This window comes from Idiotropiscis lumnitzeri, chromosome 4 (assembly GCF_059441095.1).
Source record: "Idiotropiscis lumnitzeri isolate Australia: NSW breed Sydney's pygmy pipehorse chromosome 4, RoL_Ilum_1.0, whole genome shotgun sequence".
Taxonomy (NCBI): domain Eukaryota; kingdom Metazoa; phylum Chordata; class Actinopteri; order Syngnathiformes; family Syngnathidae; genus Idiotropiscis; species Idiotropiscis lumnitzeri.
Genome location: NC_142394.1, coordinates 27,586,597 through 27,603,042, shown reverse-complemented (window position 1 = coordinate 27,603,042; position 16,446 = coordinate 27,586,597). Strand labels below are relative to the sequence as shown.

The window sequence follows — 16,446 nt, the reverse complement described above, 5'->3', positions numbered from 1 at the left end:
TGCCACTGTTCCTCCCGAATGTGAGATTCCCAACGGACGCGCCCCTGAATAGGCCTTAGCAGGGAGGCTGAGGGGTGTAGTCGGAACACACCCCCAGTCCCAGTCCGGAAGGGATCTCGGCTGCATTCGTGATAATGGCACTTGATTGTACTCGTGTCCTTTAACTGTAAGCAGCCACGGCAAAATCCGCTCTCTCCGGCGAGCGTGATATCATAAAAAATGCACACAGTGGCATATGGCGTGCCGAGCTGCGTTAGCGACAATATAGCTGTTGAACACTCGCCAATCCATATCCATTACTGCTGCTAAAGGGGTCAAGAGTTCATGCCAGAACCCTCCACATCTGCCCTTGTTGTCATGGCAACTACACGCTGAAGACTCGACTGCACCGTGACGACCTTTCTGAGCCTCCTTTCTCAATCTGCTCACATAATGCGATCATGCGACACAGGTGTGTCCAAAGTATGGCCTGGGGGCCAGCTGCGGTTGGTTGCACGTAATGAATTTAAAACGTGTGCAAAAAAAAAAAACATCCATAAAGATAACACAATATATATTTTTGAATTTTTTTTTTTTTACTTTGTGACAAGATCAAAGGTTTGGTTTTAAGTGATAAAAAATTAACTGTCACATTTTTTTTTTAATTTTAAAATTAAATTTTTAGATTTTAGATTTGACCTTTCCCTTAAAATATGTAATTATTTATATTTAATTCATCAGAATTTATTTATTAATTTTTTTACAATTTGTAATTAAAAAAACAATGTTCATTGAATTCATTTTGTAATTGATTAGAAAATGGATCCGTTTGTGTTTTTAATTTTGATTTTAAATTACAAAAATAAAAGCAATATGATTTTTCAATTACAAATCTCATTTAAAAATAAGTATAGTTAAGTTTAGTGACAAGACATAACTGTTTTATTTTAAATGATTTAAAACAAAATGTAAATTACTCACACATTTCTTTAAACAATATATTTCAACTTTTTATTGAAAATATTTTTAAAAAATTGAAGGTTGCAACATATAGTTTATGTTTAAAAAAGTAAAAATGGGAAAGTTTAATATTACAAGCTATCACAAGCTCCGATGATTCCCCTTGAAAGTACCTGGAAGACATTTCCAAGTCCAGCTTGTGACTCTGTCGCGCCTTTCATAGTCAGAAAATCAAAAGAGCTCTCGTAAATAAATAAAATAATTGAAGAGCAAACAAGTGACCTTAAAGCCGGGTTTATGTGGTAAGGCTAACTCTTTAGCAGTACCTGCTATGTGCGGATGTTCCATCAATTTTAAATGCCATGCCAAAGAGAACTGTCCATATTTTTTGTACATTTTATCGCAACAAGCTTGCACAGCATTCGAGCTATCTCTTGAAAGCAAAACGTTGGGGCAAACGTGACCCAATTATGTTGTCGGCTGACTTGACCTCCGTTTATGATGCTGTGTGTGCTACTCCCGAGGACTCTTTATGCGTGCGCACTTCAACAGGGTTCAATTAAGGGTGACAAATTCACATGGAGTAGCTGCTGCTGTCTTAAGATGCGGGGGGGGGGGATCAACTTTGTTTTTCCCTTGAAAAGGTCAAAGTCGACTTTCAGTGTTAAGCTGTGACCACGTATTACTTGGAGATTATTCGAGCTGTTCTTTAATTAGCCACTTCGACGGTCAAATATACAATTAGATACGCATGCACGCACACCGGGCCTGTCGAATGATTAAAAAATGTTATCGAGTTAATCACAGCTTAAAAACTAAAGAATCGTAATTATTTTTATTTCAAACTATCCAAAATATGTCATACTTTATACATACACAAATGTGCAACAAACACATGCCTTGCGTTGAGATTTAATTTAAATTTGAATAGCTGAGGTGGAACTGAAATTCCTTCTTGCCATGAGTGAAAATTACTTGCTGCATATTTATTGTTCCATCTCTATTCTTTTTTCGATTTGAATCCCCACCCACCTTTCTTCCATGTTTACATTTACGCATGCATATGTCCGCTACGGCTGAAGAATTTTAGGAGAAATTTGGATTGCGATTTTTCTGGAAGATATTGCGATTTTGATTTTCTTCACAATGTACACTGACATTTACAAACATGACAGAAAATGCCATTAGAGCATTAAAAACAATAAAAGCTATTATTTTAAAAATGCAAGGACAGGAAAGACATCTTGAGAAGTTTTTAAAAAAAAATGGTTCAAGTAAGGCAAGACCTACAGTTCTACTTGCCGTCGAATATAATATTGTATTTGTGTGTTAATGTATATGAAAAGGCAACATTTTTAACCCAAAAATGTTCGACATTTTCTACTAATGTACATTTTCTTTGTACATAAATGTAAACTTATTGTCAAAAACTTAGCACTCTGTGGCGCAAAATAATGCAAATAACATTGATGTTCGGTTCTAGCCAGATTTCTGTACAAAGGCACTTATTTTGCGTCTTTCCCGACTCTGTATTCCCTCTTTAGCGATTAGCACGCTTAGCGACTCCTCCTTCGCCTACTTGGTTAAAACGCTACTTGTTAAAATTGTAGTTTTTCACAACAGAGGAGAGGATCTGCATCAAGCAGCTCGTTGCTGTCTGCTAAGCCCGGACTTACATAGAGCGCAGATAAAATCCGAGCTGCTGCGGTACGCTGCAAGCTATTTTAGCGCCTAGCATTCAAGTAGCCGCAAAAGCTTCCTGTAGTACGGGTGAAACCTTGACGTAGACACAGCGTTTTTTTTTTTTTTTAACTAGCTGGACACTGTGACCTCTTTACTGTAACATGCCACTGATTCGTGAGCATGGGGGGGGAGCCCTTGAACAAAAAGCGATGTCGGAATTGCATTGTCTGAAATCACTGAGACACTGACCGCTCGAGTGCTCGCTGCACTTCTGAGTGCGACCGTGGGGATGTATGGGAGGGTCGTTATGCGCATGCGTTAAATGCGTCGAATATTTGAAACAACGCACACACACACACACACACTCCCACGTATACATATACACACATATACTTGATTGCTTTTATTTTTGTTTGTTTTGCCATGGTCACCTTCTTGAGATATCTCAATTTTAAAAACGATTGTCGGTCATAACTGTTGAAAGGAAATATATAACGTTTTTTTTTCTTAAATTATTGTATTAACTCAGGAACAAATGTTTCGGAGAAACAGTGGAAAAAGATGAGCAAGGGACTAAAACTGAAAAATGAACCCGGACGAGATTCCTAGTGAAATCGAAGGACTCCAGGACCCGGAAGCCGCAGGGCAGCCGGGTCCCCGTGCGCGGTGCATTCACAGTTCAGCGGCATCTCGGCCTAAATGCGATGTGACGGGAGAACCTTTACTGATGCAAGCAGCAGTGTAGTATCAGGGAGGGCTGACCGAGCTGTGAACCGCCCAGCGAACACGGAGCAAATTAACATCAGCAGAAATAGCTCCGCCACACAGCTTCGTCACAGCCCGCACAACAGCGAGAGGCAGATTCCTGGGCCAATCGGCGTGTTTGACCTCGGATCCATCGGACGGCGGCGTTGGATGCCGAGCGCTGCTCCATGTATCGCCATGTCAATCGAATCTGCCCAGGGCCTTTAAAATCAGTAGTGTCGGCCTTGGTAACTAAAACTAAATGAGCAACGGGATTTCGGATTTGCTTAACAGGGCCATCTTGCTGGCCGTCGTTATGGTCAGCAATTTTCTGCTTCTTGATTGGTTGGTCAGAACAAAAGTTCGACTTGCAAAAAAAAATCTGAAGGGATCTGCGCGTTGCATATATTATTAATCAGCATTTCTGATCCGTATGAGGTATTTTATTTGTGTTTTGAAAGTCTGCCATCTTATTCGATAAATATTTCTTCCTAACAGCTCCAGATGATGTTCGTGGCATAGTAGTGAGCTGTTATCGTGCGTTTTTGCATGGTGGACTCACTGAAGGTCAAGAAATGGGGGATTGGAGTTACTTGACATGCCTCAAGTCAGATTGAAGTCACAGACATGCTTGGCCAAAACTTATTAGACTCAAGTTCACTTTGACTTGGAAATCCAGAGACTCCACTTCACGAATACATAAACGACATGACTCAGTTCACGTTTGAAAATCTTTAACTCATTCACTACCAGCCGAGTTAAAAAAAAAAAAAAAGGATCTTTGACGTCTTTAGCCGTCAATGGCACCAAATGAGTTAAGTGTGAGAAAGTCTGCCATTTGTTTGGTTTCAAAATATTTTTTGGGGGGGGAGCAAAGCATGCGCATATGGTAACGCTTCAGTATGCTGTCGTACACATTGCAGAGGCCACCAGAGGAATGACTTCTGGCTTCTCTGTGATGGGCTCGCCAATATCTGGGCTTGAGGTCACCGAGGTGGTTAAAAAGCACCTCAGTGCAGGGTCCAGTGAGCCACAAGTTCCTAACGTCTCCAAATATTGAGTTGACACGCGTCTGCGTTGCGTCGGGTGTATTCGTAGGCTTGTATTGGTGCTTCGGATCATGAGGTCATGTCACCACTACCGGCACCATGCTGAGCGAGCCATCTGCATACGTGTCATGAGACAATGGGCTGTTTGCCGAGCGCTGCCCCGCTGTTGAACCGGAACCGGGCCGATGCTCCGTGACCTGGATACAAGAAGAAGGCGCTGCCACCTAACGATGCTTGTAGCGAGCACACGCGCAGCGGTGATGTGGCGTGTCACGGGGGGGGGTTGCATTTCCGTGCACCCTTTTAAGTGCAGAACGTACAGATGTGTTGCATTTCAGTAGATTTTTTTGACGTTTTATAAATTGTTGTGGCCAGTCTGGCGTAATGTCGATTTACGTCCTTTCTGCTAACACACACGTCAACATTCAGTGGAACTGAAGCAACGACCAACGTGTGAAGCCTCTTTGAGGATCAGTTCACGACCTCCTTCCTCTTACCTCCTCAAGATTGACCTTTACGCAGCCATCATGTTATTTTCTCACCAGCTCTTGTGGCCTCGCTCCACCCTCCTCCCTTGGGTGTGTGAGGACTGAGGAGGAGTTGGGAATGGGAGCAAGATGGCATGAAGTCAAGTCCTGTGATCCAGATAGCATGCTCCAGCGTAAGGTCACAATCTTAAAGGCAGCTTTTTCCACTTGCTTCTGACCAAAACGTGAAAAAGAAAATACACCCCAAAAATGTAAAATCATTTTAAAAAGTCACAAATATGAACCCGCAGGTGCTGAACCGCAAGTATGGAGGGGGTCCACTGTATTATTTTGCCGCCATCTTGGGGCTTAGGCTCTGTTTAAGTGAGTTGAGCAACTTCGTTTGGACAAAAATAGTGCTTTGTCGCCATCTTGTGTCACCCAAAGTTAATCATAAACCTCTTTAGTGGAGTGGCAATTAATTTACTGCTAATCAGTTATTAGGCATGGTCTTGACTCGTGTCGTCAAAATGTGAAGCACAGACGGAAAAGGACTGTTCAAATACAAATTTCAATTGGACCAGGACATTTATAGGTCCATTCAGGGATCAAATACAGCAAGCAGTGCAAAAAAAATACTTGAACATTGAACAGCTGGACATATGCAATAAATACTAAGAGTTCAAATAAAGGTCACCTCAACAAGGTTTACACAGTAAAACAAATGTTGGGTTGGTTTTCTAACCCAATAGCTGGGCAGCTGTGGATTGTGGTTGGGTTAATTATTTTTGGCGCATCAGATTGGGTGCATAATCGGATTTGGACTATTGATACGGATTGGGGCTCAAATCCCGGTTAACCACAGCGATACTGACAACCTTGTAGCCCAATTTCTGGGTCGCCTCAACTCATCAGTATTTTTACCCCTTGTTGGCTCAAAATCTTCCACAACCCAATCGACCGGGCCACATTTGCTTTTGACCCAATAATTTTAAAAGTGTAGCGCCTTTTCAACATCACCCTGAAGCTCAACATCCCAAACTTTTCACGAGAGGTGTCGAGCATAACACCATTCAAATCCCTCACAGGTTTGCAGCCGGTTTGACACTTCGATGAAGGAGTCTCTCGGTGCCTCCTCTTCGTCGCGAGTGCACAATCTCATTCTGAGAAGGGCCGTGTGGCGATGCAGAGGGAGGTCGCTGCGCGGTCACCGTCAGGAGCTTGAGTCGCATTGTGACTCGGAGCTGCTGAACGTGCCATGGTGCATTAGCGCGGGCAAGGAGAAGGGGAGGGAGCGGATGGAGAGCGGCGAGGAGGAGCGAGCGAGCGAGCGGGAACAAGAGAGAAGATGTTGAGAGATGAGGGAGGGATTTAGCGCACTTACAGAACACGTGTGGAGTCCAGGAGCACCCTGAGGGCACATGGTCCTGGGCAAGGTTGCTCATAAAATATGAAATGGCATCCGGGGCTACACATTTATCTCATTTCATAAATTCTGGCTTTAGAGTTTGCCATACTCATCAGCAGAGGGCAGCAGAGTCCGAAGGTCGGCCAAGCGCCAATCTTGTGGAAGTCCAGTCATCGGTGGTTACTGTACTTCAGACTTTACAACTATCTGTAGGCTTCCTTGAATTTTTATTTTTCGGTTTTTACTCTTATCGGCTATATTTAAAAACAGATGTTTTCACTCTTTCACTTTCGCTATAGAGAGAGATGATCTCAACAGAAAAAAATGCAACAGCAGCGGCAAGGAAAAATGTGAAGAGGAGAACATTAATGAAAAGGGCAGCCTCAAAAGTTACAGACTCGAACCCCATCGAACTTGGGCCGGCCGCATATCACATGACGCGAGTCGAAAGCAATTGAAGCGGACCATCGTGTCCGAGTCCGACTCAAGTCAAGTCAAGTCATGTGACTCAAGTCGCCCCACTCTGCAAAGGAGGCATGAAACAAACATTTGGAATCAAAATGGACCATTTGCAAAAAGCACCAAACACTCTGAGGCAGTCAAGAATGATTTTACTCCAATTGCTTCCAGTAATTTGGGACTGCAGGAGACGGCGCCTTTTGTATGATTTGGGAAAAGCAATTGAGCGGCTTCTTTTACAAAAGTTTCGCATTGACATTTTCGGGCTCCGTGCGTGCTTGACACTCTATATCAAGGTAGAAAAAAGTGCTCATCTCAAAAAAAAAAAAAAAAACAGTCCAGCGGATGTGATGACAGGTGGCTTTCCTTCAACTTTGCCAATTGCTTTTGTGGGCCGTCTTCTATGCTGCCATGTGTCTCGACCACCACTTTCGATTTGCAGCCACTTGAATGAATTCCTAAATGACTTAACTACTCCCAGGTAATCCCAAGGTTTCATAAATATTCATCTTCCAACCTTCCTGTGGAACCATTACGCGACGGAAGCAGGCAACCAAGGCCGAGATTTCTGGTTGTGTCTGACAAAATTCCGACATGCTTTGAAACACTCGAACGTGACAGTCCAGTGCAGCAGGTAGTGCAGGTGCTGACTAAGATCTCATCAGATCATCAGCTGGTACGGCAGGAGGCGCTGCACACATCATTGGTCCCTCCTCTTTCCCCTTGAACCACAGTTACATTGGAATCCCAAACACACACACGCGATTCAGACAATCATGCCTACCCGATCCCCCCGTGAGTCCAAGTCCCTCAGTACATTTTCTGCCTGCTGGGCAGCACAGCCTCCTTGAGGAAGGAGAACACCAGGAGGATCCCAGAACGCTTCCCCCGCTTGCCCTTGGTGAAGTAATTGGACACCACGTCATCTACCAAAAAAAAAAAAAAAAAAATCCAAAGGAGATAAATTAATTGAACATTTATGGCGCTGTGCTACTGAGCCACCAAACCTCCGGCATGTTCGCTTTACTCGACTAGTTTTGTTTGGTCTTGAAAATGTGCCGTAACTTTCGGATTGTTGCTAACAACAAGTACTATGACACCCCGCCTCATTACCCACAATGCTTCTGTGTAGATCACGGATGACCCGGATCACCGCTAATGAGAATGTGCGCCCTATGAAGGCGAACAGCCAGCGGGGAAAAGCGTGAGACGAGGCGTTTCAAGAGAAAAGCAAATAAATAAAAAAGAAAGAAACAAAAGGAAAAAAAAAACTAATGAATATAGAAATAAACGACTCGTCGACTATTTAAATTAATTGTTGACCATTTAGAACGGCGACGTCATAGTGATTAGTCGACTCATCTTGGCAACCCTAAAATATTCTAAAAGTTTATTCAGGCAATCCAACAAAAACCTCATTTTCTCGTCGAAAATTTCAGAAGATGGGAGAACACTGAATCATCCGGCAACCTGGGTCTTCTCATTTGAACTTATTTTTATTATTTAGCTTTGGTCATAATGTGGAGCTGGATTCTAGTTAAGGCAAGTCATTATAAACTTTAAATTAAAACGTCTATGACAGCTGCAGGTAGTAGGGCTGAACAATTTATCGCTTTGGGATCGAAAACGTGATCTCAGACAAGACGACTGACATTGTCAAAGCTGCGTTTAAAAAAATAAAAATAAAATAGACTCCACACAAACTCAAACCAGCACCAAACTGGTAATAAATAAATAAATAAATAAATAAATAAAGTGTTGCGTTATGTCACGCTGTCGGCCATACTCCCTGAAGAGCACGAGCTCACGTGGCCACAAACTGCTATCTTTTACGATCAAAAGAAGGATGTTCTGTTTGTTATTTTGCAAACGGATCTGGCTACTTCAAACGGGTCGAACTTGAGTAGCCCAGACTTGCTAAAGTCAAAAGTGGCAGTGAGTAAAGAAATTCTAATGCCTGCCCTTGGCATTGTGTTTGAAGAATCACTCCTCGCTGTAGTCGAATGGAAAAAAAAAATAAAGTCTTAAAAGTCAAGCTTTGCACGCGTGGGACAATATGACCCACCGAGGCTCGATGGTATGCCACCGTAAAGAGCAAAAAGTCACTCACCGCCTTGCTGCACGGTGGATGGAAGCACGTTTTCGCCCGCTGACAGTGACACGAAAAAGGCAAAGGGGATCACCCAGAGGCAGATGGTGAAATACGCCAGCACCTGAGCAAACAAATGCCACATTAAACGTTCGGAGCAAATAAAACAAATCTCTTCATATTTTAATCCGGATATTACAAAAAAACACATACAAAATCAAAAATACCCGTGTTAATTGTTTTTGCTTACTTAAATTTCTCTGTGTTCCAGTAATATGAAGTAATACTTGTAATTTGGATGGATATTTTCATTATGGCCACATAATCGTCTTTCCTTTTGAGTCCTACTCAAGTGTCAACAAAAAACATGTCCTGAATATCACTTTGTACATGAATGTCATTATTAATAAAGACTGGAAACGGATTGCATGGTTTACATGCATTTTGTGTTTTTTCAACTTTTTGGTTTAAAAAAAAAAAAAAAATACAGATGCACTATTATGTTACATTTTCAAAGCATGTATTCATCTTAAGCAAATAAAAGCTTACATTAATGTCATAAAGCATATATGGAATCAGATGTGTGTTGAAGTTACCTCCGAGAAAGGATAATACTCCTGTGCAAAGAACTGGAAGGCCATGTAATGGTTGACCACCACCAGCACTGCAGAGTGGAAGAAAGAACGGTTTATCGACACGCACGCTATCAAATGGCGGCCGACGAGTTGAGGGCGTGGCAAAATGCGTACCGCAGGAGAGGATGAAGTTGGGCGAGCTCAGGAGGATGTAAGGGAACGTTTGCAGTAGGCCAAAGTAGACCAGATTGGTGAAGAGTCCCACTGCCATCATCAATGTTGGGAAGCCTTCAAAAATGTACAGACCTGCCAGCACGCCTGTGGAGAACTGCACAAATAAAGACATGAGACGAGCGAACTTCATAAACCAAGACGCCCACAGTCAAGCGCACAAACGGCTTGACAACTGTCTTACCAGGATCATGTACTTTATTATTCGACTGGTGGCCACTGTGAACTCTTCTATCAGTTCTGCCAAGTAGTATAGACCAGCAGCTGAAGTGAAGTGGAAAATATAAATGAAAAAAGCCACAATTACAGATACTATTATGCCTTCACTTATAGGAAAGGAGAGCTGTGCAGCATTATCCCACCTTAAGACTGAAAGTCTGGATGTTTTTGAGACAATAAGGAGTCAAATGGTGATTATGTTAGACAGATTTGAGAAAGCTTGGTGTGTTAAATAAGTGATCCATCAAAGAGATTCTGCAGCATTTTGTTATGTTTAGTGCGTGAGAATAAGCGTGAGTTGGAACACAACAACCTCAAAATATCCCAGTCGATCAGTCCCTAATTTTAACTTTTTAATTCATTTACATATGTTTTAAGGAAAACACACACTGAAAAATAACATGTTTCAAAATATGCACTGAATATTTTCCGAACTCCTGGGGAACTTTTTATCCCATTCCCCAATTGTTCACGATGAAATTCCCAAATTAAGATCTACTTTGCAATATTTGCCTGCACCTTCCATGTTTCTTGCATGATTTTCGTTTCCAAAATGCCAGCATTTACATAAGAACATTCCCAACTTCAGAGATCTAATCCATCATTCTACACAAATTGAAATCTCTAGTTATAATTACGTTCATTAAACACTTCTTGGATTTGTCATGTCGGAAGCTTAACTAGCAAAGTCAGTCAAGTGAGCAACAGACAAGCCCCTGTCCTTAAATGTGAATTGTTTGATATTCGACGTTTAGCAGTTTGTTCTATAGCTCGGGCCACTTTGACAGTTGCGAGCACGTACCAATAGCGAGAGTGACGAAGGACACCTGGATCAACAGCGACAGCCAGCTCAGCAAATAAATAAACCACATCGCTCCGCATTAGAAAGGACACGTTAAAATGATGAAGGAAACGAAAAGCTAGCTAGCTGTTAAGATAGCAATGCTAATAGGAGTCGTAGTTCCGGTCAAAGGTTTTCTTTTTCTTTCTCTCTCTCTCTCTCTCTCTCTCTCTCTCTCTCTCTCTCTCTTTCTCGCTCTGTCTAGCTCTCTCTCGAGCGCAGGCTGACGAGAATGTTGGAGGAGCGCCCGCAGAGGCTTTTCTTTTGCCTGCAGCGCCACCTGTCGCTGGGGGACAACAGCTGTCTTCTGTTATGTGCAGTACAGTCAAAGGATACTTATTCACTAACATCCATCCACATACACGTGTGTATCCATGGCTCAAACGTAAGACTGTGACAGTGACATAGCACAGCATTTTCATATTTTGATTGTCTGCAATTTGCCTTAAAATTATGATATATAGAGACGCACACACACACACACACACATATATATATATATATATATTATTACTAGTGATGCCAAGCGATTACATCACTTTTTTAACTAATTCATTACCACACAAAAATGTCAAGCTTGATTGTGAATAGTCACATATTTCAATTACTATTTTTTTGTGAAGCTTATAACGGATATTTACGTAAATAATATATTGTAATTAATGTAAAATCACCAAATATGAAGCATATCTTAATTTAAAGAATATGTTTTTATATACACTATTCAGTACTAAATTCCATTGCACTTTCTTATTTATTTATCTAATTTATATATTTGTCTGTATTATTGTTGTATTGCACTGGAGAGGGGAGCCCTCTAATCTCGTTGCACACTTGAGTACAATGACAATAAAGGGATTTCTAATTCTAATTTTAATTTCTAATTCTAATGATTGAAACAATATGTATAATGTGTGTGGGTGTGTGTGGGGGGTTCATATTTGATTAGACAAACAAAGTCATGTGATATTAATAATACATTTGAAATACTGGTAAAATGTTCTTGCATTTTTCTTAATATGCTGTTATAATAGTTCAAACAATTATTTTAATTGAAATGTTGAAGATGTTTTTTTAAAAGGGTTTATTTGACTAATATTTGTTATTTTATCCTTAACATTAACCTACCACTCATTTGGATAACCCAATTCATTTAAGAAAATAGTAAATACAATTTAATTAACTGATTTGAGGAAACAAAACAGCTAAAATAATGCAACTTGTGCAAAAGTAATTGTAGTGCAAACCGTGTCAACACAGTGTAAAATACATACAAATACAAATAATACAAATAATTTGTTTAATAATTAAAAAAGAGATTCCTTACAAAGTGTCAAGCCACAAGCTTAAAATGATTGAAAGAAAGAGAGAGAGGTGAGAAGAAAATGTACAGAGAAAAAGCATCACAGGGTTAAAAAAAAAACACCAACTAAAGAGCAAATTTCCAACATTTTTACTGCTATATACCATATAAATGTTTCTCCTGTTGTGTAAAATGTTTTTCATTGAAAATAATAGCACTAAAAAGTATTGCATTTTGTAATTCAAAAGAGAATGGAAAGAATGAAACAGTTCATGCAGCATGATTCTATGCTTCAATGACTTTGTGCTGCTCCTTCTGATGTGTGCACTCCAGCCACTAGGGGGAGTATAATCCACAGTCATCACACAATAAAGGTCAGTCAGCCGCAACAATATTTTATTCCCAGAGGACAAAGACTACATGCTTATGTTGTCTGTCTACATATGTTGCTGCACCGTGCGTATTCAAATACTAATATGGGCTGAAACTCAACTTCTCGTCCAAAAATCCGCTTGGGTAGGCAACAGTTTAGTCGTAACCACTACAGTGAATACATTTTTTGGGTCATCAATAGTCTTATAATGGCAACAATAAGTGGCCGTTTATTGAACAAAGCAACCACAGTAACAGCATTATTATGTTTGGTGAAATTACTCAAAACAGTGTTGCACTGTTTAAAAAGAACTGCTGCCATAGCCGCCTGAAAATGAAGCGTATTGATTCATAAAATCATGTTGATGTTTTTGTCATGTCTTACAATGACAGTATGTAGAAGCTCTCCCCCCCCACTCCCCCCAAAAAATAAAGGCTAAAACATGGTTGCCAAATTACAATAAGAAAAAAACCTGGGAAAAAAGCAAAGCACATTTAAGAACTAAGAATTAAAATGAAATGACCGTAATTTAATTCAGTGATTCTCAAATGATGTATTTTGTTTATGCCAGTGACAAGTGGTGACAGGCAGAAGATTTAAATGCTTTTCCACCAGATGGCACAAGGTACATAATTAACCTGTTTTTGTGACATTTTCATTTGTTGGTGTACCTTGAGATTTTCTTTCCAATGACAAATATGCGCCTTGGCTCAATATTAGGCTTGATTGATTTCTGACGTCTCGCAGAACAGTCGGCTGAATCGTTCTTATAAAAAGGTGAAATTAGAATGTGATCATTCTTAAAAAGATACATTGAAAGAGTGGACCTTAAAGTGCCGCATGCAGGCCCTTCCGAATATGAATTGAACAAAAGTGGACTTTAATATTTGCTGGGCCCAGTTTTCATTTTTTTGTATAAAATTCAAGGTACACACCTGTTACGTGGTCACATCTTGTTTGTTTATATGGCAGGTTGTCTAAAAGAAATTGTTTGACAATGCACATGCAGGATGGGGGTCATTTCAGAATTAGAGGACATTTTCATGAAATCATGAAATTTCTAAACGTTCACAAACGTGCCGTTGTTGTATAAATTATAGTTTTCTTTCCATAGAAATGTAACTCCAGCTTTGATAAAAGTGATTCATAAATATTAATTCCATCCATCGTTCCATCCGATCTCTGTACGGTTTACGCACACTAGTGCTATATGACTCAGCGAAAATGACATCATCAAGCTAATTGCGCTCACCATGGCTAGACTCAAAGCAAGTCTGCTATTCTGTTTTCAGCCGTAATGAAGTGAGTCACCGAAACCATCTCATATGATCAAACACTAAACGTTATTATTGAATTTTGATTTGATTATGTAGCCTAGTTGGTTCTTGACAAGTTAGCATAGCAGCCAACACAGCTAGCAAAAATGCTCTAATATTAGCATTCATTTGCAACTGTCTTACCGTAATTACAGCAAAATAAAATGTATTCAAATAAAATGTAAGTTTTTCTTTGTAAAGATTTTATTTTTAAATACAAGACGTGACGAATAAAATAGGTGTACTGTCGGTTTAAGCCGGGCAAATCAAATTAATTGATGGTTTATAACCTGATTATCTTGAAAACATCTAAAAAAGTGGATCAAATAATGGATTGATGAATGGATAAATAAATAAATTGTCTTTCTTTCTTCAAAAATGCTGATGGCTCAATTGTCCTCCAAATCTGGAATAACCCACATAATTAATAATGAATTTGCAAGATCGTTTTAGTCACTTTAAACTTCATCAATTTGGACTTTGATGCGAGTTGAGCTGCCATTTACCAGCAGATATGTGTCATCCTTCGAGGTGATGTCAGCATCCATGAATCAATTCCGCCAGGCTCTCTCTCGCTCTCACACGCGCACACACACGCACGCGCGCGCGCGCACCATATGCATAGACTCGCAAGCGCAGCAGAGCCGTATTCATTATTTCACCCCAAAAGCTGACACCTCGATGGAGGAAAACAATAAAAAATGAATACTAGAGAGTGGCAATGCAGGGCTTCCCACTGATAGCGCTAAATAAAGTTAATACGTAATGAGAAACGGTGTGAAGACGCCAAAATGGCGCCGGAGTCAAAGGTGCGACTAATGCTTTTTTCTACAATGGCAAGAGAGGCACGCGAGGATTTATTTATGCGCGCCTCAGCGCACATGTGCGGCATCTGTGTGGAGGTGCGAAAACAAAAGGCGACCTGCTGCATCTCCAAATCGTTCCAGGGTGAAGCGTGTCAATTTCTTACCTCGGCTGAGAGCTTAAATGCGTTTCGGTTGCCGTCCTCCTTGCCGGGCCCGAGCTTGAACAGGCCGACACCTCGGCAGAGAAGAATGTTGTTTTTTTAATGGCGCCGTCCTTTAAGTCGCACTTGGACTCGCTTTAAAGCGCGATCGTGATCGTGGACATTAGCCACGTGCCAGTGCCTTTTGGTTTCTTTGGCCTCACATGCAACAAGTGGCGTTTGAACGCATCACGAATGCATTTCTCGGAGCGCGAATGGGGGACAAGAAAGTGGCTTTTTTTCCCTCAGCTGCAGCCTTTTTATATTTTTTTTCCCCCTATATGGCTTATTTGCTTGTTTTTATAGTGTTAAGATAGGTTCAGTGATAAGAAGTGTCCTCATTTTTCTACATTGTTTTATGATGACGTCATGGATTTTTTGTATTATTAGTGTTATCTTAATTTTTGACTTACTGATTTAGGGTTAGTTTTGAAAAAAAAATGTGAAGTTGTTGTCGTGAACAACACTTTGAAGACTTCAAGTCAAAGTGTATGATAAAAACTCCAATTGAAGTAGGTAAAAAGTGTCTTAATTTGCCTTTATTGCCACGGAAGCCTAAACTCTAAGACTGAAACATTTATGTATAATTAGTCTGAGATTGTTTATTTTAATTCAGATGAATTTATTGCTTGTGTTTGTTAAAAAATATATGGGAAGAGGACCTTAAAAAATTTTATATAAACAATCATAATTTTGAAGGTAAACAATTGCAATTAGATTATTGTTTTTTTAAATAGTTAGTCTTTATTCTTGCTACTAATTGATCTCATTTAATTAAGATTAAAAAGAAGAGGTTTCAAAAGTACTCACCTCGCTGTCCTTGCATATAAAAGTACAGATACTGCATGAGTACTTAAGTCAAAGAACAAAATACAAGTCAACGCTCTGAAATTGAAGTAAAAATGAATTTACTCTCATTTGCAACATCGATTTCGATTGAGTTAACACGAGAACAAAAATATTTGTGACAACTGACAAAATAACAGAAAATGTCAACTAAAAAAATACGCCTTACCTGCATGTGTTTGTTTCAAATTAGGAGAATTTTTGAACGACAAATCTGTTTTTTTTTTTAAGCAGGGACAAGAACAAAATGCATTTAACCCACAGTACAGATACCGGAAATTTCAACATAAGTACACTTACAAAATATTTGTTACTTCCCACCACTGCGGCATTACTGTGAGCCACCCAATCACGACCTGATTCTAGAACATTTCGGAAAAATCACCCAGAATAAGCGAACAAAAAAAACAAAAAAGCAGAGTGGACCAAAACAAACACAAGCGCCTTTACTAACACCAAAGATGATTCTGGCCGGCCTAGTGGGACACCTCATATTCGCCACAAATACAAACACACAAAAGGACAAAGACTTGCGACGTACACAAAAAGGTTTCCCGTTCAAGGCGTGGCCGTGAATGGCCGCTGTTTTCCCAAACACACCAAAACAGACAAATAACGACGCACACAAGAGCCATTCAGTGCGGCGAAGGAGGCGTCTTCGACAATGACCTGAGAGGAAGGCTTCTGAAAAGAGGGGGGTGGGGGGGGCGGTCGGGGGTCCCCTTTCACAGGTAGGGACCCCGGCAAGGCGGCCCATTGTGCGCATGTGGGCTAAACGCGAGACGCCCACCACAAAGATCACAATTGACATGCAAAGGTGTCAGCCAAAGACAGGTTGGCCATTCTGTGCTGACGGCTAATTACAAGCAAAAGGGCGGACATTTGCAAAAGGGAAGCT

General features: G+C 40.5%; 1 protein-coding gene across 1 annotated transcript; it reads right to left on the bottom strand.

Annotated features, from left to right (window-relative positions):
• Positions 1–6,884: 6,884 nt before the first annotated feature.
• On the bottom strand, positions 6,885–10,881 carry tex261 (testis expressed 261). Its single transcript, XM_088295152.1, has 6 exons — positions 10,666–10,881; positions 9,829–9,908; positions 9,588–9,741; positions 9,435–9,502; positions 8,860–8,962; positions 6,885–7,675 (listed from the first exon to the last, which is right to left on the bottom strand). Exons 1-6 carry the CDS (start codon positions 10,733–10,735, stop codon positions 7,560–7,562), a joined length of 591 nt encoding a protein of 196 aa, XP_088151278.1. The 5' UTR covers positions 10,736–10,881; the 3' UTR covers positions 6,885–7,559.
• Positions 10,882–16,446: the final 5,565 nt, after the last annotated feature.